Source organism: Ailuropoda melanoleuca, chromosome 11, assembly GCF_002007445.2.
Source record: "Ailuropoda melanoleuca isolate Jingjing chromosome 11, ASM200744v2, whole genome shotgun sequence".
Taxonomy (NCBI): Eukaryota; Metazoa; Chordata; class Mammalia; order Carnivora; family Ursidae; genus Ailuropoda; species Ailuropoda melanoleuca.
In genome coordinates this window covers 43,425,784-43,445,774 of record NC_048228.1, presented here as the reverse complement: position 1 = coordinate 43,445,774, position 19,991 = coordinate 43,425,784, and the positions used below count along the sequence as shown (strand labels likewise).

The window sequence follows — 19,991 nt, the reverse complement described above, 5'->3', positions numbered from 1 at the left end:
CTTGAAAAGGAAGCAAGTCTTCCGCCCAGCTGAATAGATTCAGGTGAAGTAAGAGAGCCCAGACTTCAGCTGTTAGAACTGAGACCCACGAACCAGGCTACCACTCCCCGGGGTAAAGGACGCCCAGATTTCCAGGGAGTGAAGGTACCGCACAAAGGTCTTTTCTAGGCTGCCCGGGCCTCCAGGGGACAGTGAGGGGGCTGTTGCTCTAATCCAGCTACAGAGAAAAAGTACTGAAGAAAGGGAGTTGTAGGATGAAGCCCTTACAAGTGGAAAAATGCGAACCCCTTTGGGGAGGGGGTGGAGATAAGGAACTATGAAGTGGCAGGTATTGCTCGTTTTATAGTCTTATTTAAAAGACCTGAGGTCTGGACTTATTCATTTCTCCTCCTCCTTGGATCCTAAATGTGTTCATTACCCTCAGGGGCAAGAAATTTTTTTTAAAACTTCCCCTTGGAAACAGAAGTGGTCACTGGCAGTTGGCTTTCAATACAGAGGCTAATTGGGAAGAGTAAACAAAAAACCAGGCTCTCCAAATTTCCCTGTTCTGGGGGAAAGGAAAGAGAGTGGGCTAAAGAAAACAGCCTTAATTGTAACCTTGGCCAACAGGTTGAGAGAAAGTTGACTCCAGCCCCACCACCATCATCTAACTGCAGCAAGTTCTCCTTTGGGTTTCTTCGCCCTCACACAGCCTCTAAGAATCAGTCCACCACAAAGAGGGCTCTGTAGACACAAAAGTGTCCACAGTGCATCCAGGCTTTTCAGGTACTGAAATGGGTATGAGACAGACAGACAGATGGAGGGTGGTCAAGAGAAATGCTTCTGAGTCTTAAAGAGAGGGAAGCCTAGTCAAAATATGTAGGAGTCAGTTGTATTAATTTATATCATCCTAAAATTGTCTTGGGAAAAATATTGCTAGAAATCTAAGTTTGGTGTTACAGATCTTCTGATGGGATCAGTGAAAGAGACATGAATCTCAACTGCAAATAGTATTTTAAATGGCTAATAAGTCCTCCTCTTATTTATTGCTCTATGCATTATTTTAGCCCATGTGCCTTGGAAAGTGACATACATTTCTACAAATGATGATTGTACTGAAGATTTTATTTTAAAGTAACGATGCTGTGATCTGATAAAGGAATGTATTATTAATACCCTTGCTTGATCTTCCATTTTTCCCAAGGAAAATCTTCCCATTGAACTCACCTATTTGCTACTTAAGCTGTGCGTGCTGGTTTTTACAGCAATTTGTCAGATATACTCACAACTAGAAGAGACTCCTGAAAAGTCATTTTTCTGCTTCCACGCTGGGAGAAGAGAAAGGGTTACATTACAGGTCTATCATTTTCTTTAAAATCTTCAAAAGAAAAACAAAACAAAACCCCTGAGACAGAATGCAAAGTTCCCTGGGGCTTCATTGTGTGGGTGTTTGTGTGTGTGCTCAGGCCCTAGTGTGGACACTCAAGAAATGTTCCTTGAATACCCTCTTCATGTCAGGCACTATCCAATGTCCTAGGGCTACAACAGTAATCAAGGACTGTATAGGCCTGTGCCCTTGCAGTCAGGCCGACTATTCTGGGTTTCAGTTTTCCAAGAGGCAGTATAGTTACCTCTCTTCCAAACTGTCACCCACTCTAGTCTTTCACGTGTCTCTGAGGCTCATTCTTCCACCGGGTGAGATGGCACAGCACTATGCTGTACAGAAGGAGAAGGGGGAGAGAAGAAGGGAGAGGGGAGGAGGAATAGGAAAAAGGTAAGGAAGAGGGAAAGGAGAGAGAGAAGGTAAGAGGGAGGGAAGGAGGAAGGGTGGTGGGCAGACTGTCCACCTGGAAGCCATCATGATCTCTTGGGTCCCTAGCTGATAACAGTCATCTTAAGGGTGCTGAAAGCAAGGTCCTTGAAGTCATCCACTTCTGCTTTACTCTCTGTTTCATGGAAGTTAATGATAATGTGCTGATTTCGTATTTGCCTTTGCAGTCCCTTTTCTCTGTAATTGCTTTTAACAGAATACCTATTCAGGCACCAGGATGGCTTCTTACACCAGAGGCAACGAAGCCCAAGTCTTCAACTGTATTTTCAGTTTTTATTGTGACCCTGCGCGCTGACTCCTTTCTGCTGCTCTGTTGGAATGGGTGTGCAAGAGTCAAGTAGATAGGCAGGGAAGGAACTTTCTGCCCATCAACTTCAGTTGGCAAATGGTGTCCAAGCTCCCTGGAAGGAGAAAGGTCTACAGGAACTTTCTTCTGAATCAAGAGCTTTCCTGATTTGGGGGCCAGCTGTGGTGGGGGAGGTTTCCTTTGTTTTTCTAGGGGCTTGCTGCCTCTCTGCCTTAATCCCAAGTACCCAGAGCAGCTTCAGCGTCTATCATTCATTCCCTCTGTCTCCTGCCTTCTGCCACCTAGCCTGTCTTAGAAACAGTCATGTCCCTAGTTCTCAAAAGAAAGGTAAAAGGGACAACTCCAAAACCTCAGTCCTAAGTTGAAATCCAGGGTCCCTTCTCTCCTTTACACCTTTTTTTCTTTTCCAGAGTTTTCCCCCTTAGGTTTCCCAGCATCAAACCAGTCTGAGTAAAGCTGGAAGTGTATCTGGGCCATGTTCCCTGTGGAGAGAAATAATACAGCCTTGCAAAACCAGATGCAGGGTTTTTCCATGTCTGAGATTCCTTTCTGGGAAACAACAGTATGTACGTGTTTAATCAAACTACACATCTATATTGCAGGACAGTCATCACCTCTTACATTTATGTGCTACTTTATACTTTATGAAGCCCTTTTGCTTTTGCAAATTTGTGGCATAGTAATTATTATTAAGATGATTTTATAGATAAGGAAATGGAAGCTTATCCAAGTTAAGCGACTTTTTGGGGGGTCAAGTTACCATCAAGAAATAGAAACCAGCAATAGGGCTCAAGTTTTTTGACCCTGATGAAGTTACCCAAGGCTTCTTTCATACCACATGGGGTCATTCTAGTGGCATTTTCAAATGACTTTAAGTAATCATGAAAGATGCCTTCCTCAAGAGTCTGTCTTCAATACACCTGCTCTTTATTCAGAGAACAGATAGGTCTGTTAGATACTGTATTAGTTATCTATGCTACATAATAATTTATCCTCAAATGTAATGGCTTAAAACAATGAACATTGATTATCTCACACAGTGGGTAAGGAATCCTGGAGAGCTTAGATGGGTGACTCTGCCTTGGGGCTCATAAGGTTGCAGTCAAGATGTTGTCCAGGTCTGCGGTCCTGTGAAGGCTTGACTGGGCTGGAGGACCTGCTTCCAGAGTTTGTTTATACCCCTAGCAGATTAGGACTGATTGTTGGCAGAGGCCTTAGTTCCTCACCAAATAGACCTCGCCATAGGGCTGCTTGAGTGTCCTCACAACTTGGCAGCTGACTTCCCTCAGAGTGAAGGTTGAGAGAGAGAGAGGAGGGAGACATAATGCCTTTTATGACCAAATCACACACCATCACTTCTGCTGTGCTCTGTTCATTAAAGTCACTAAATACAGCCACACTCAAGAAGAGTGGGATTAGGCTCCCCCTTTAAAAGGAAGGAATGTCAAACAATTTTTAGAAATATTTTAAAATACTACCAGTAGTTAGTCTTTAAGTTTCACATAAAAAGACAATACCCCTTGCTTACTTCTCTTCCCACTTTCACTTTTCATAATCTTTCCTCAGTTGAATAGTTATCCCGCACAAGACAGCAGGGCCCAAGCTAGGAGCAACCTGAGACTGGACTTTTCATGATGATGATGATGACGATGATAGCGGTGATAATGGCTAAGAATTCCATGTCTTACTATTTGCTGGGCACTGTCCTAAGAGCTTCTATATTTAAATCCATTTAATTCCCCAAACAACCTTATGGATTAGATACAGTTATCTCCATCCTACAGATGAGAAAACTGAGGCATAGAAAGGTAGAGTCATTTGACCAAGATCATGCAAACAGTCAGTGATAGAAGTGCAATTCAGATCAGATAATCTGGCTTCATAATCCTACTCTCAACCACTGTGTAATCTGATTGTGGTAAAGGTAAAACATTTCTCAGACCCTCACATTCACTTGGGACCATTTGGATTGGGGAGAAAATTAGGCAAATCCTTACAAACCAAGTAAGGACCTCAAAGAGGAAAGAAAAAAAAATCCAGTGTTGGGGAGGGGGGCAAGAGAGGCAGGGAGAAAGGATTTACAAAATTCTTTTCAAGAGCTGAGACGCGCGCGCGCGCGCGCGCGCGCGCGCGCGCACACACACACACACACACACACACACACACACACAGAAAGAGAGAGTGAGAGAGCTGAGCCATAGCCTCAGGCATGAGAACCAACGCTGCGCATGATGACTAGAGGAATTACTACAAACCATGCACCCACAGAGAAGGCTCGGATGAGAGGCATGAAAACTTGGATGACTTTTTTGAAGGTGGTTAGACCATCTAGCAATAAAGTTAACGGATTTTCAGCAACCTTGCCTCTCTGTGATCTATACAAGCAGATTGTTCCCAAGCAATTTACTGGTGATTAATAGGGTTTTTTTTCATAATTCTTGCATATCCAAAAATAAAACTATATTATAGAGGTGTGCTGGTTTTCTTTCTCAATTTGATATATCTGTCTCCCTTGTAATAACCAAATATATGGGATAATTATATTTTAACTTTCCATTTGGCTTTACCAAGATAGAGGCAATAACATTAGAGAAGTGGTAGGGCTCCTCTATAAAAATAATGCCCATTTTCAATTCTGCAGAAAAACTCTTTCTCTCCCTAGAATGAGGAAGGGATCTATCTTTGAATGTATCTTCATTCAAATTGGCCCTTAATATTCAAAATACACTAAAATAGAAGCTCTGGATGAGGTTTCTGCTTCTGAGTCCTGGCCAGGCTCCAGTAGATATTAAACACCACAGAGACATCATGATCTACTTTTTCAAGTCTTCAAGTGTGGTATTCAATGAACATGTTTTGTTGGGGCCAAAAAACAAAGGATCCATAACTACACATTTCATCTTTGGGCTGAATGAGCTGCTGGATGAAAGAGGAAGAGTAGAGAGTGAACCAAGGCTCTCAGATAAACTTTCCAGTTTGTGGAGCAACCCCAAGTCAATCTATGGAATGTTGAAGGTCAGAACTCAGGAAAATAGCCTGTCCCTTTGTCATCCCCTCACACCATTGCTCTGCTCCCTAGTCAGACTTTACATTAACAGTGGGGAGGGTTGTGTTACTGTGTTTTCTGCAGACCTGAAAAAGGGCTATGTTAGGAAGAATGTATTTCTCTGTGAAGCTTGCAGTCTAAATACTGCAGAACAAAATACAGACTTTCCTGTCAAGAAAGGAAGTGTACTGAGGAGCTGGCTTTTTCAAAAGAAGTCATACTGACGAGGGGAGAAGAGAATTTGTGCACCTATCTGTGTGTGTGGTAAGAGCAAGGAAATTTAGTGCAGAGAGAGCTGTTCAAATTAGGTTAAAATAGACTTTATAGATGAAATCTACTGCTTACCTCTGTTGTTATTACATGATCGTATTGTCAACGATTAACAAAGGAGCCACTGTCTCTTTAAGCTATTCAGTGCTAGGAGTTCCCAAGTGGAATTTCACCTCTCCAGTGTGTGTGTGTGTGTGTGTGTGTGTGTGTGTGTGCCCACTGATGACCAGCTTACAGGACAAAACAGTGCAGATCTAGCCAAGTTGATGCTGGTCTAATAACATACTCATGTCCATGACATTAAGCTCCAAAAGGTTTCAAATGCACGCTCAGTCTCTGTTGCCTAGCACATTATTTCCAAGAAGAGCTGGCCTCCAGTCCAAACTGCCTGCACACCAAGCAATGATGAAATGCACATCTTTCCAGAAAGAAATGAGTGGTTTTCAGTTCCCCCCTTCCCACTGTGTCCCAAGGAGTGAAAGGAAAAGTGGACTAAAGTGCTCTCACAAACTTGGAAAGCCACTCACCATGTCACAGCTTCTGGGAGAGAAGGTGTAGAGCTCTAAGCTACAAGATCCTCGGAATGTGAACAGAAGAGGTTAGCCACCAATGGAGAACCCAGCTGGGACTTTGGAGACTAGGAAAATAACTCTGTAGAAGCTGCGAATTGTAAATGCTGTTGGGACACCTGAGAGACCCGTGTAGGGCCCTTCCCTTCTATTCTAAATCTCTCACCCAACCTCATTGACTCTCTTTTCAGAAAAAGAAACAGACACACATGCTATAAAACAAAAATGAAAAAGCAATTTTACCCTTCCTTTCACTATACACACAAAAATCCTTCTTTTCCTCATTTCTCATGTTTCCATGTTGACATTTTGTTGCCTGCAAGCCTTTTTAAAAGTAGAGGTTGACTGTGGGGGGTGGGGGAATGGTGATGGTGGTCAAAGGTAGAAATCATCTGGTGATGTAATGGTGACTATAGTTAACAATATTGTATATTTCAAAGTTGTTAAGAAGGTAGATCTTTAAATTTTTCATCACAAGGAAGAAAACTATAACTATGTGAGGTGATGGATGTAATTAGACTTATTATGGTGATCATTTCACAATATATACATATATCAAATCATTATATTGTATCTTACATGAATACCATGTTATATGCCAATTATATCTCAATAAAAGTGGGAACATTTTAAGAATAAAAGTAGTCCATCAGGTCACTTGCTGTTACTTTGTTTTTAAATCATGACTCCTTTAGCTGTAATGACTGGATGGCAGCCTTAATCAGATGTTTATGGCTGGTTAATGGCGTAAAAATTTCGAGACAAAATGGAAAATTATTCTTACTCTGCCTTGCTCGAGCTCTTTCCTCAGCTTCCCCACCATGCTAACTCTTAAAAAAAAAAAATTCTTGTTGCACATACACAGAACTAAATCAACCCAACCAGCATAAAGGAACACCTAAGTGCCCCCCACCCACTTATTTATCCCTCATTTTCAGTTTTATGGGGTCAGTTGCAACTGGTGGCCAACTGGAATCCTGGGTGGAAGTAAGTCACTGCTGGAAAAAACGAATGCCAGTGCAGCATGGCCCCAAAGCCCGACTCCGGCTGTTGCCCACACAGCTCAGAGCACTTTAGTGCAATCATGAAGACCCTGTCTGCCCTCCCTATAATTCCCTGTAGGGCAGAAGCCAGGCCACCAACTCCCATTTCTCAGATGCTCTCAATGGAAAGGTGAAGAACTCAAAGGGAATGCTTCCTAAAGGAATTGGGAGAGGACTTTCCACATTTCTAACTTGGAATAAATACTGTAACCCTATTTGCTTCTTGAGAGAAGGCTTCAGTCTTGGTTCCAAGTTTCTATGATTGATACTACTGTATTACTATTACTACTACTAACAACAATAATAAGAGTTGTTATTATTATATTCCAAGAATAGCATTTCTAATTATCTTGTGAATGTTTGTTTTCTCAGGAAGAAGGAATAAGTAAAAAATTGCTTGGCTTTTCAAGACACAAAAGGTTAAAAAGTAGTAATAAAGTAGATAAGACACTTTCATTTGTTGCAAATTAACAAATAATAAAGTGCAGTTTACGATAATAGGCTTTCCATAACACACTGTCCCCAGGTCCTTTCATAAAAAGAGAGGGAGGAAGAGAGAGAGGAAGGGAGGGAGGGGGGGAGGAAGGGAGGAAGGAAGGAAGGAAGGAAGGAAGGAAGGAAGGAAGGAAGGAAGGAAGAAGGAAGGAGGAGGGAGGAAGGAAGAAGGATGGATGGAAGGATGAAAGGAAGGGGGGAAGGAGGGAGGGAGGGAGGGAAGGAATGAAATTCTTATTATTTATAGCTAAGACTCAAATTATATCACCCCAGCACAGCAAAACCTCTTTTGAAATAGCTGCCTCTCTATAGGATACACAATTCAGTCTTGCTAAGAATGCAGAAATTCAGAAGTTTAAGACTTACTGGGAACTTCACAAACTAGAGAAAAGAAACAGGGCAGATCTATATCCTTTCTTTCCATTACACCATGCCATGAGGAATATATTCTATAATAATTTCCTTCAGGCAATCTCATTGCCAGTTTTCACAGTTGTTGTCGTCGTCGTCGTTGTTTTTCAAGGTAACAAGACAGACCCACACTTTCTTTACCTAACGCTAGCCTGAAGAATCTACTGAATCCTATTGATTTTTCTCTCTTCGAACACAAGCTCATTAACCTGAAACACTAAGGGGATAACTATATTTCACTGAGCCTATAACAGAGTGTCTGAAAACAAAAAGATCCCAAGATAGTGATACAGCCCTCTCCCTAGGTAGAATTCCTTTTCTTTTTCCCCTGCAAATTTAGCTGCAAAAGCTGTGACATTGATTCCATAACCCTAAAGACTTTCGCATCAGTTAGAAGAAGCTTTCTTTAAATTCATCTTTTATTGTAGTGGTTAGCAAAATCAAGGTTCCTGTCTTTCCAACAACTTCTGCATTCTTACAAGCTACAGGGGGTGGGTATGCGTTAACATCAAACAGCAGAGCTGCTGCCAGCAGCTCCTCTGCCTCCTCTCAGCCAAGCAAGCTAGGGCTCCACTAAGGAACTATCTTGGATCTATGGAAATGAGGCCTTCCCAAAACCTTCCAAGGACTTCTTGGAGAAGGAAAAAGCGATCAGGAAAAAATTAGACAACACAGACATCAGAAGCAGCCTGTTAGACAAGTCTCTTCGAGAAGCCCCACGAGCGGGGCTACATTTCTCTTATCTTCCTAATCCAAGAGAATGAGAGATGTGACCCCACTCTTGAATAAATATACAAATATATAAATAAATAGCAGCTATTTTACCCAAGGAACCAATATAATAATTTTGTGGTCTTGACTTTTGAGATCTCTGGTGAAATCAAATGATCTGTACCCTTCCATTCAAGGCAACAGACGTCTTCAAACTGTTTTTTAATTTGATTTATCCTTTGAAACAGAAAGTGCATTACATTTAACTGGTCTTGCAAAGGGGGTTCTCTTCTCTTTACAAACTGAATTCCTTATATAAATTAATAAAGGTTAAAGATGCTAATATATCACCATTATTAGCTTAAAAAAGAAAACAATATACATAGTCTATAGTATTCTTATGATACAAAACACTTCAAATTCAATTACAGCAACTAAATGGATTTTTATGTTTCTGACCCAGAGCAGTTTTAACAAGTCCCACCATCTACTTTAACACGCATTTTTATCAGAAAGGAATGAAATTAAATACAAGCTATTGTAGCCCTCCCTCCCCAATACTTCCTTTAAATCACTAATAAATAGCAACAAACGACTGTGCAATTTCAGAGAGGAACGGAGAGGCAGGTCTGAGGCCTTCCCTGGTTCCACATCTTCTACTTTAAGTCCTGGAGGCGGGAGCGGGGCGCGGAGCCAGGGGGTGGTCAGGGACGAGCAACAAGGGACAAAGGGAAAAGTGAGATTGAACAAATCCAAACCCGGGAGAGGAGGAGGGGTGGAGAACATTCTTGTCTCGCTTCTCAAATTAAGTTCAAAATAAAAGGGAAACGTGTGGTTTGAGTAGCTCTTAAAAGGGAGCAGGGTGAAGGAAGAAGGAGGGCCATCTTTTTATACCAAATTCAAAAAAGCATTTTACATTTTAAATATTCACAATAAAGTAACTTCTAGTCAGTGTGACTCACGATTTATTTACAAAGAGCCTTCAACAGGTTGCTTTAGTCGGCACAGCAGTTTGTGGGGGGAGAAGCCTCCCTCTCTCCTCCCATCTGTGGCGGTCGCCCGCCCGCGTGGCTCTGAGGTCCCTGCGGTGGGTGTGGAGCCTTCAAGAACACCTTTCCGTGCCCCGCCCCGGCCGGCCCGCGGGCTCCGGCGGGAAGGGGCGGTGCGGCGACCTCGGCAGCTCCCGCCGGGTGGACGGGTCTAGGGGACCGAGCGGGGCCGGGACGGTAGCCAGCTGCGAGTTTCAGTTGCCGTATCTATGCAGTGCATTTCGAGGTCTTTTCTGCCTTCTCATCAACCCCCGAGTCTCTCTCTCTCCCCCGCCCCCCTTAACTTCCAGGTTAAAAAAATAGATATGTACATCTCAGAAAATAGCAAAGGGCCCCGGCGGGCGGGGCCGGGTCCTCAGGGCCCCGAGGGGCGGGCAGGCGGGGCGCGCGCGGTCCCCGGGTCGGACGCCCGAGGCCAGAGGCCCGGCAGGCGCCTGGGGGCGGCGGGCGCTCAGGACGAGCTCTCGTTCTCGGACGCGTGCAGCAGGAGGCCGCCGCCGCCGCTGCTGGACTTGTGCTTCTTCAGCAGCTGCGTGATTTTCTCGTCGTCCGAGTTGGGGTCCAGAGGCTTGTTGTAGTCGTCGTCCTCCTCCTCGTTCTCCGAGGCCCCCTTGAGCCGCTCGGTCTCCGAATCCTGCTTCTTCTTGGCCGTGGCCATCTCCGCCGCGTGCTTCTTCCTCCACTTGGTCCGGCGGTTCTGGAACCAGACCTGAGGGCCAAGAAAGGGGAGGGGAAGGGAAACAGGGGGAACAGGAATTGAAGGCGAGCGGATCCAGGCAAGGCTGCCTCTCCCAGATCCCCTGGTCGCTCCAGCGGGCGGGCCCCTGACGCCCTGCCACCCTCCCTCAGAGACCTCCCTTGTTCGGGCCGTCAAAGTCAGCCTCCTACGCCCCAGCTTCCTCCCAGCACCGGGCACCAAAAAACTGACTGCCGTTGCCATAGCAATAGTAACACAAGTGTATAGACCTTGTCAGTGAGCTATCTCTCAGAAGAGAAAAAACTTGAAAACTTAAAATAAGTTTCCCTAAAAATGAGTCCGCTTTCCTACTTTGTAGTTTGAAGTAGGAAACTTCTCACCTTCCTCGGTTTGCCTCATAACGACTGTGATTTTATTTGTTGTTTACTTTCTTAGATTAAGACTTGCGAGCAACTTGAAGTGTACTTGCTTTTTAGTGTGATTTGTGGGAGGAAGCACGGCATTTACCCCAATTACCTCTGTTCTCCTTTTCGTTTTTGGGTATTTGTCTGTTTCACGTATCTCAAGTCTGAATCCACACAAACATGGTAGGTAAACACTCCCCTCCCCATTTACACTTGTAATGTACCATGTAAAGTTAACAAAAAGAAAAAGATTTGCAAAAACAGAAACCTCAAATCACTAATAATAATCAATATAAATGCTTGAAAATATTGACTAGGTTAGCTAAAATCATCACAGTAGTTTGTGTGAGTCTCTCTCTATGGTTTAATGTTTTCATAAAACCAAAAATCAAACTGAAATTTTCATTAGTTATTTTTTAAAGTAAGATTTTACCAGTTACATTATTTCCCACTGTTAGCATGCCTAGTCTTTCAAATATTATTTTAATATTGTTCTTCTCCAAGACATTAATTTTATATAACAAATATTTTAAGCTATTCACGATGTTTGACACCATGTTTGATACACATAATTTAACCGAAAGCATTGGCAATAAGCAACCAATTTCCCAAAGATATTATCCTCTTTTTATGTTTCTCATCCATTTTCTCATCAGTTATGTATTTTATCTAGAGAATCAGAATTGTTAAGAAAGTGATTTTTTTCCTTATACAGCTATAATAGTTCACTTCTAGCCACACAGACATATTTACGGTGACAAATGAAGACTTCCAGATTACTGTGGTAGGCTCTGTACCAACCATTGCAAAAATAATTTTAACTGTGATGGTATTCTAATGGTCACATACAAAATCACTCCTGAAATGGATTTTATGATGCTTGCCCCGAGGGAAATACACTCTAACCAGCAGACGTGGCTAATAGTTATTCCAACTTAAAGAGCAACAAGATTACTAATGAAAACAGACTTCAAAAACACCCAAATATAATAAACCGAAGAAGAGACGCAAAAGAGAATACTGGAAATACAGGAAACCACTAGATTTAATTTCCCCACTGGTTCAATCCTTTTATTTTTCAGGGAAAGATTTCTCAAATTTGATTCCCTGGAAATATACTGTACAACTCAATTATAAGCTAAGTGACATTTTAATTGTAAATTGTTGTCACAAACAGTAAAATATCCTACTTCTGTTGATAAACTTAGAAGTCTTTCATAATACGATAATAATCTTGCCGATTCATTCGGAAAATTGCTATTCCAAAGTTATGGTCCTCAGCTAAACTAAAAGCAGATTCATCCCTGCTAAGTGGTTGGATCTTGTGGATTTTTTTTTTAACCTGCAAGTTAATATAGTAGAACTATAAGGCTGATCTACATCAGGAAATTATATAACTAGCGGAGCTTGAATTGACAAACAAAAGCTTGAATATCCTTACAAATAGAATAAATAGAAGCTATCTAACTGGCGTGATCTATTCTAGGGGCTGATATTTTGGTCATGCTTTTATTCTCCAATAATGGCGAGTTCCCCCAGCACATGCTGCTATCTAGATTAACCTAATTTCAAAGGCGGGGGCTTGATTCCTTTTGTTCATCAACAGTTTGCCCGCCTCGAGACCCCAGGGCCTTTGTAACCCCCACTCCCACCCCCTTCGCTGATTTCATCTTCTCCCCAGGCTCCTCAGATCCGCACCCCCCCCCCACCAGCGGCTGTTTGTTAGAGGTGTGTGTGTATATGCGCGCGCGCGCGCTCGTGTGTGTGTGCGTGTGCGCGCGCGCGCGCACGATGGGGATTGGGAGACCATCCCTCGAGGTTTGCAAGGTCTACTCACCTTGACCTGACTCTCCGTCATCCCCAGCGAATAGGCCAAGCGAGCCCTCTCGGGCCCCGCCAAGTATTTCGTTTGTTCGAAAGTCTTCTCCAGAGCGAAGATCTGCTGGCCAGAAAACGTGGGTCTCGTGTGTTTTCTCTTCCCGTCTTTGTCCAACAAAATGGATCCTTGATCTGCGAGAACATATAAACAAGGGAATGGGAAAAACAATCGGTTACAAGCGGCTCCACTGAAAAGAAACGAAGTCAAAAAACAGTGTTTTTTGGAAAGCTTATTCCGCGGCAGGCATCAGAAGTGTCTGGCGCTTCCAGTCCCAACGCGCGCCTCCCTTTGCCTTTTTACGCCCACCTGTTTTAAAAAGCCAGGTGTGTTTGAAGCAGCACTAAATAATCTTCTGTCCAACACAGACGTCAAACAGAGAGGGAGCGCATTGCTGAAGTTTGGCGGAGCCGAATCGCCAGGCCCCAGTAAATTGAGGAATGCGGGGAAAAGGCCCCTCTCGCCTCCCAGTCTAGTCAGGGCTCGCTTGGCCCCGGAGACTTTGCATGAGGATGACTAGTTTTTGGTTGTTGTTTTTCCTTGAACGCTTTCCTAACCTGTGTCCGCACAACAAAGGGCGCCTTGTTTTTTGCACACAAGAGAACTAAATCGCCCCCAGGACTAACGCCGCTGCGGCCGAGGGGGAGGAGGTGCCGCCTTTGTTGGCGGTCCCTACTTGGCCATCAAAACGAATACAATAGCGTCTCCCCGACACCAGCCCGGGCCGCCCTCCATCCGGAGGCTTCCCAAGGGAGCCTCTAGTTGGCTCCCGCAACTTCCCTTAGTTACTGCTGCTCAGCCACACGAAGGAGATCTGGAAACTTAATGGAAACTTGGGGGACTTGGTCAAGAGCAAAGAAAAAGGGAAAAAAAAAAAAAAAAAAAAAAAAAAGACCTGGCTGGGCCTCGAACTCCACCTGGAAGACTAGGAGCCCCCGTGGCAGTAGCCAACCACCCAGAAGATTGGACTGATCGCAGGGCAACTCATTTGGTTTCAAGCAAGGTCTTGGTGGGATGTGCGTATTCCCCAGTCCTTCTGCCGCCACCTCGTTCTTCCTCCGGTTCATTTTCATGTTAGGATGTTGAGGGCCACGGTGCTCCTCAATATTCCCAGGCCCAAGACGTCCCGGCCCTTCGCCACCCCCAAGCCCCCCTTCCCGGGGGCCAGGAAGGTGAGAAAGTGAGAGACCAGCAGAGGGGAGTGGCCCGAAGTGACTGAGCTAGCCCACGCGGCTGTCGCGGGGCCTGTCTTCTATGGGCTCACCCAGCACGAGTGTACTGGGGTGGGGGGTGGGGGAGCTCCTCGAAGGCGAAGAGGTTAGGTAGGGACACCCTGGGCCGAGAGGTACTTGCAAATACATGCACTCCGGCCGGGTCGTGGAGGGCTTGCCGCTGTCGTTCCCCATCAGTTCGCAGAGAGGCCAGTTAGGCGGGCGTAGGTGGAGTGGGGCCCTGGCGGACAGGCGGGAGCCAGGAAAGAAGGGGTGTAGGCGGGGGCGCAATGGTCTCTCCTGCCCTTCCCACCTCTTTAACCCAGGCAGGGCCTGAGGTTGCCGTCAGGCTGTTCCAGAGTAGCCGGGGCCTCTGATGAGACAAACGCCTAGCACCGCGTTGTTTTCAACGCGGACTCATGCACACCCGCTCCTCGAGGCGTGTCCAAGACTTGGAGAGTGGGGGGCCCTTGGACGCAAGCTCAGGGAAGCCAGAGTCCCTCAATCAATGCCTGGCAGAGCTCAAATCGTGTGATTCGGGCGCTGCCAAACTACTGGGAAGCCAAGAGGGTGCACGGATCCCCGTGCACACCAAGGGCCATGACCCTAGAGTGGGCAGAACACGCACAACTGGACTCAGGCGATCGTACTCACGAGGGGTGCAGGCCAGGCGGGCGTCCCTCCAGGGTGGGCTCTGCATAACTCCTGGCCAGAAGATGGGCGTCCGGCCGGGCAGCTCGGCCAGCGGTTTGGGGTACCGACCTACGGCGGCCACGGCAGCTGCGCTGGGGCTGAAGTAGAGCCCAGGCGGCGGCGGCGGCGGACTCAGGCTGCTGAAGCGGGGCAGGCCAGCCAGCAGCCCCGCTGGGGATGAGGCGGCGGCTGCAGCGGCCGCGGCCGCCGCGGCAGCTGCCGAAGCAGAGGAAGCGGAGGTGGACGAGGAAGAGGAGGAGGAGGAACCCGAGGGCGAGGCGGAGGGCAGGGCGGCCCCCGAGGCCACAGGCATGGAGGGCCGGCTCAGAATGTCGTTGATGCCGTGGGGGGTGGCGGCTGAGAGCTGCTGTGGGGGGCTGCCCAGGGATGAGAGCCCCCCCGCGGTCGGGGGCTTCAGGCTGCCTGGGTTGTGAGCGCCCAAAGGCGGGGAGGGCGACGACGAGGAGGACGAGGAGGACGAGGAGGAGGGGGGGCCGGCGGGCAATGGGGGGTACGCTGCGGGGTACAGCGGGGTCTTCATTTCGGCCATGCTGTGCAGGGCAGCCAGGGGCGGGCTGCTGAGCAGGAACGCGCTCTGCCGGGTGCCCTCCATCGCCCCCACCGCTAACATCCCACGGCCAGGCCGGAGCCCGCAGCCACTCAGCGAGGGCGCCGGTCGGTGCCCCAGCGGGGCTCAGGAGAGCGAGGAGTGCCGAGGGCGCGAGCGAGGAGTAGCTCCGCGCTCCCGGAGGCGACCTGCCAACTGGGCCGAGAACGCCGCGGCCGAGAGTTGCTCTCGAAGCTGCGCAGCAGAAATGTCCAAACACGCCACTGGAGAGGCGGTGGCTCGCCGAGATCAGTGGGCGTCCGGGCGGCTTTGGCTGTCCTTTCGCTCCTAGAGTCGTGGATTCAATCTCGGTCTCTTCTCTCTTCTTCACTTTTCCTTGCCTCTCAATGTGCGCTACTTTTCATCTTCTCCCCCGGAGAAATAAGCAAAGCAAAACCCAGGCCGGCCCCAGAGTTTGCAACAAAGTTAAGAGTCACCGAATCGCCACTTCGATGTTAGAGTGTGGGGACTGGCTCGCTTTCTTTGGGGAGGTTCAAAGGACTCCAGGTTCCGCCGGCCGCGCTCCTCTAATCTTACTTGACTTCCCTGTTCTTTCGCCGCGAGGCTGATTCGCACTCGGCGCTCGCTGCTCGCGGGGAGAGAACGCATCCAGCCCGCGAGAGGATCTCGCCTCTGGGCGGGCTTCCTCCGCAGGCTCTGCCCAAGCCTGGTGCGCCAGAAAAGGCAGTGCCACCAATCCCCGCCGCTCCCGGATTCGGCGCGCCAACCCGCCTTCCCCTCTGCGCCACGGGGCACTAGATTTGCAATATATTGAAAAAGAAAAAAGGGGGAGGAAAACAAAGACTAAGTGTGAAAAGTCTGACGGCTTCGGTTACGGCTGTGTTCGTCTGTCCACTTCTGTAAACGGCCTGGCGACCCCCCCCCAGCACCCTCTCTTCTTCTCACTCTCCGCCTTTGCCTCTCTTCTCTCGCATTTTCTTCGCGGCTTTACAGTCTTCGTTCTTCTCAGTCCTGTCCTCTGGCCAAGCTGACCCTCTCCGGCTCTTCCACTCCCTCTCTCTCCTCTCCGCTCCTCTCTCCTCTTTCCCTCTGGGCCTGACAGTTCAGATGAAGCTCTCAAAGGTAATAAAACATTTGCATCACTCCCTACCCCTCTTTAGCTGGGGGACGAAAAGGAGGGGGAAGTGGGGGTCCAAAATGAGAACTTTGAGGGACGTCACTCGGAGGCGGCCGGGGGGCGGAGCCAAGGAGCGGGGTGCAGGCCGGGGGCGTAACCACCGTCTCCAATTGCACGCAGCCTCGGGCCTCGCGTCGCCTCTGGGGCGCGCCCACTCTGGAGCGCCGCGCCCTCTGATTGGCTGAGAAGGGCGAGCCGTAGGGCCGCGCCCGCTTGGTCCCCGCCTCCTCCCGCCTCCATCCCTTCTGTGGGTGGGGCCAGGGGTGGGGCCTGGCGAGTGGTGCGGTTCCGCCTTGGGGCCAGTGGACGCCTCAATTAATTGTGTTAAATAAAATGGAAAAGTGGAGGGGGGAGCAGAGACGGAGAGGGTATTACTTTTTAAAGAGAAGAATAATGAAAACCCAGCCCTTTTATGGAAACGCAGTTCATATTCTTCCCTCGCCTCCCCCCTTGCCTGCTCTACTCACCCTACCCGCCCCCCTTTCCCCTACGAGCTCGCGACGCCTCACCTCGAACAGTCTGGTCCCTTGTAAAATGGAGCTAATGGAGCGGGCAGCCGGCGCAGCCCTGGCCTAGCTCCTTCTTTTGAAGGGATTAATTAAAGGCCATCTGGGCTCTCCCAGAATTGTGTAAATTAATTTGTTGCTCCCTAAGCCTATAGATGTCCTTAATCCCCTAGTAGGCCAAAGGATCGTTCTCTTCCATTTTTGCCACCTCCCTCTTTCCCTCTCTGTTCTTTCTTCGTTACTTTTCTTTTCATTCCTAGGTTTCTCCGCAATGTTATCATTTATAGGATTACTCAATACTCAGAGAACGGAATCAGCTTAATGGGAATATTTTTCAGGTGATGTTTAGACTTGAGAGGAATGAACTCTTTTTTTTTTTTTTTAAACTTCTCTTTCCTTTGATTATTGTCGTTATTTGTTCTGAGTTTACACGGAAGCAGAATCACCAAAAGGGGCATCTATATAAAGAAGTATCTGGGTACCCACCTCCCCAGGGAGCTATAAGTTTTTGAAAACTGTCTCCAAAACTCTGGCCCCTTTCCCTCAACTTCAGGGTTATTCTGAGAGATGGAGATGTCCAGGCTTCTGGGCTGTGGTGATGGGATGTCTAAGATTTAGGAGTTGGAGAGTGCTTTCCTTTATTCCCTTTCTATCTTCCATCCCTGGCCCCTTGTAAAAGGATCTTGAAATTGCTGGCAGGGTTGAGCTGTGCAAGTGAGGAGGAAGACCTTTGCACAATTTTGAGATTTCAGGATGTTGAAGTAACACAGCAGTGAGGGGTAGTCACTAGAGCAATTTTGAGAGATGATTAAGTCCAAACTTAATTCTTAGAAAATAGAAATAAATAGCTCAAGAATAAAATCTGAGCGGCACCACCCATGGATGGAGTTTGACTGTGAGTGACAAAGCATTCATATGGGTCCAAGCACCAAAAGCCAGGAGGGCTTATTCTGCTTTGATAGCCCTCATTTCTAAAGCTTTGGTCTTTTCAAGGTGGCAGCTGGAGCTTGAGTTGTTTTTTTAAAATGTTTTTGTTTACCCTTTGCCTCTTTTATTATTCATTTCTGAGATAAAAGTAATTTTGTTTTTATTTGGTCCCCCTCTTCCCTCTCCACCCTCCTGCATTAACTTCGAGACTGGGCTAAATCCATCACTTCTCAGACCTTAGACTCTGACCTAAAGGAAAGTGAATTCTTTCCTCCACGTGAATTATGCTGAGTCCAGCAAGAAAAGAGTTCATTCGGGGACCATCTGCATTTCCCTGGGAGAGAGGATGCTCCACTGGGCTATGGCTCTAAACCCCAGCACCCTTCCACTTCGGCCAAAAGACTGCGACGGAAGGACGAGGCGGGGAGCCCGGCCGGTGCGAGTTGCTGGGGTCCCTCTGCCTCTCGCTTCGTTACAAACGAAACTTTTCCTTACCTCGCAGTCTCCCACTTGACAGTGGCACACAATTCCCCCCCTGAACCCCGCGCCTGGGCCACCAGAGACCTCCTCATATTCCCCCAGTACACCGCATTCTCAAGAGCTAGGTAGGAATGGAGGGGGGAAGGAGGCCAGCGAACCCCAAAGATTACAGTTTCCAAAAACGATCCCCCTTTATTTCATGTAAATATTGTGACTAAGGAAAGAATTGGATATTCTCCTTTTGTAAATTTAGTATCTGATATGGGGAGAAGTGAGGTAAAAAGAGAAATATGAGAGAGATATTCAACTCAATCCAACGAACTCTGGCTTAACTGATATTGGTAAATAGTTGCAAAGCTGGGTGCAAGGTGTCTCCATCCTTTGCTTTTATTTATCATTCACACTGAGGAATTAAAATAGCAATATTTCTTCTCGTGTCAATAAAACAATTCTGGGGTCTGTGTACCTCGATCCCCGGGGGTGAACCCTTGGTGTCTGAATCCCGCGTGGGGCAGCTTGTATTCCAGACACACTGCGCTGCGCCGAAGGAAGGCGGGTGCCTCCTGCCCGCCTGGTGCTGGTTGTCATCGATCTGCTCTGTCTGTCTCCAGCTGGGAGAGGGAAGAGCGGGGGGCGTCTTCTGAGGGGGGTGGGCTGCTCCTGTCACTCGCGGGGAGAGATGGCCCTGCCCCTGCATCACTATTACCACCTTCCTGGAGGAGTCTTGGAAGAACAGCTCCCGATGCTGACCAGGGAGACCCGTTTCTGGTCGGGGCCGTCCTACAGGAGGTTTACAGGCGCCCTAGTGAGTCCGGACTTTCCCTTAGGGAATCCCCAGGACCCGCACTCCCTTCTGCCCACGACCTAATAAAGTCGGACATTTTTGAGTCCGACTAGAAGTAGACTCTAGAAGTAGAACGTGTAACACGTGGTCGCGACATCCCCTCGCATCTCTGCAAATATATATACATACATATATTGGGGGGGCTGTGTTTGGAAGCAAAAGATTTGCATTTTAATTTAAAAATAAATGAGTGTTGGCAAATTCTGAGGTTGCAAAAAGAGCTAAAACGATAGGGATGAAGAAGACGACACGCCTCTCTTGACTTTTTGAGCCCGTGAACAAACGAACCAGTTTTCAAGTTACAGTTGTTAGCCTGCTCCTATCGTTAACGCAGCCTGAGCGATCCCCTTGACCACCCGCCCCTCGATCTAACCCTTGACTCCAAAACGCCTGGCGCGTTTTGATACTTGTGCTTTAAGTTAAAGGAACAGCCACTAAATTCGGGGTAACTGGCAGAAGGAATGCAAATGAAATCTCAGCTAAATGTACTTCAATTCAGCAGTCGGGGATGAATGATAACTATTCTTCTCCAAATATATTAACGTCAAATGTCGGGATACTCAAGTGCAGTCACGAGAAGCCTATTCTACACTCGCAAAAGGCGGGGGACACGGGCGGGGGGTGTCGGGTATGAAGAGAATTAGGTGTGTGTTTCAGGCCAAAAACCTCTCTGAAATGTGTTTGCTTGAATTGCCTAGATGACTTCTTTAAGGACTCCAAGTCGCCGGCGAGTGGGGCCTGCACGGGCTGAACCCCGAGGCCGGCTGGGTTTATGTCAGTGTTGGAAGAGGGGTAGAGGAGGCACGAGGGAGAAAGAAGAATGTCCACGAGCTTGAAACACGTCAGTCTCGGAGAAGGAGAGCAGAGGAATGAGGGCTGCTTTTCTGTCTGTCCGTC

General features: G+C 47.3%; 1 protein-coding gene across 1 annotated transcript; it reads right to left on the bottom strand.

Moving 5' to 3' along the window:
• Window positions 1-10,017: 10,017 nt before the first annotated feature.
• NKX6-1 (NK6 homeobox 1) lies at window positions 10,018-15,366 on the bottom strand. Its single transcript, XM_034672296.1, has 3 exons — window positions 14,554-15,366; window positions 12,650-12,822; window positions 10,018-10,420 (listed from the first exon to the last, which is right to left on the bottom strand). Exons 1-3 carry the CDS (start codon window positions 15,221-15,223, stop codon window positions 10,163-10,165), a joined length of 1,101 nt encoding a protein of 366 aa, XP_034528187.1. The 5' UTR covers window positions 15,224-15,366; the 3' UTR covers window positions 10,018-10,162.
• Window positions 15,367-19,991: the final 4,625 nt, after the last annotated feature.

Bases quoted from the DNA above. Each gene is read 5' to 3' on its own strand.
- NKX6-1 (XM_034672296.1), bottom strand. From the start codon at position 15,223: ATGTTAGCGGTGGGGGCGATGGAGGGCACCCGGCAGAGCGCGTTCCTG. The intron at 12,823-14,553 runs GTGAGTACGATC...ATGTTCTCGCAG, and splicing joins CCGCCTGGCCTGCACCCCTC to ATCAAGGATCCATTTTGTTG. The intron at 10,421-12,649 runs GTGAGTAGACCT...CTTGGCCCTCAG, and splicing joins TGACGGAGAGTCAGGTCAAG to GTCTGGTTCCAGAACCGCCG.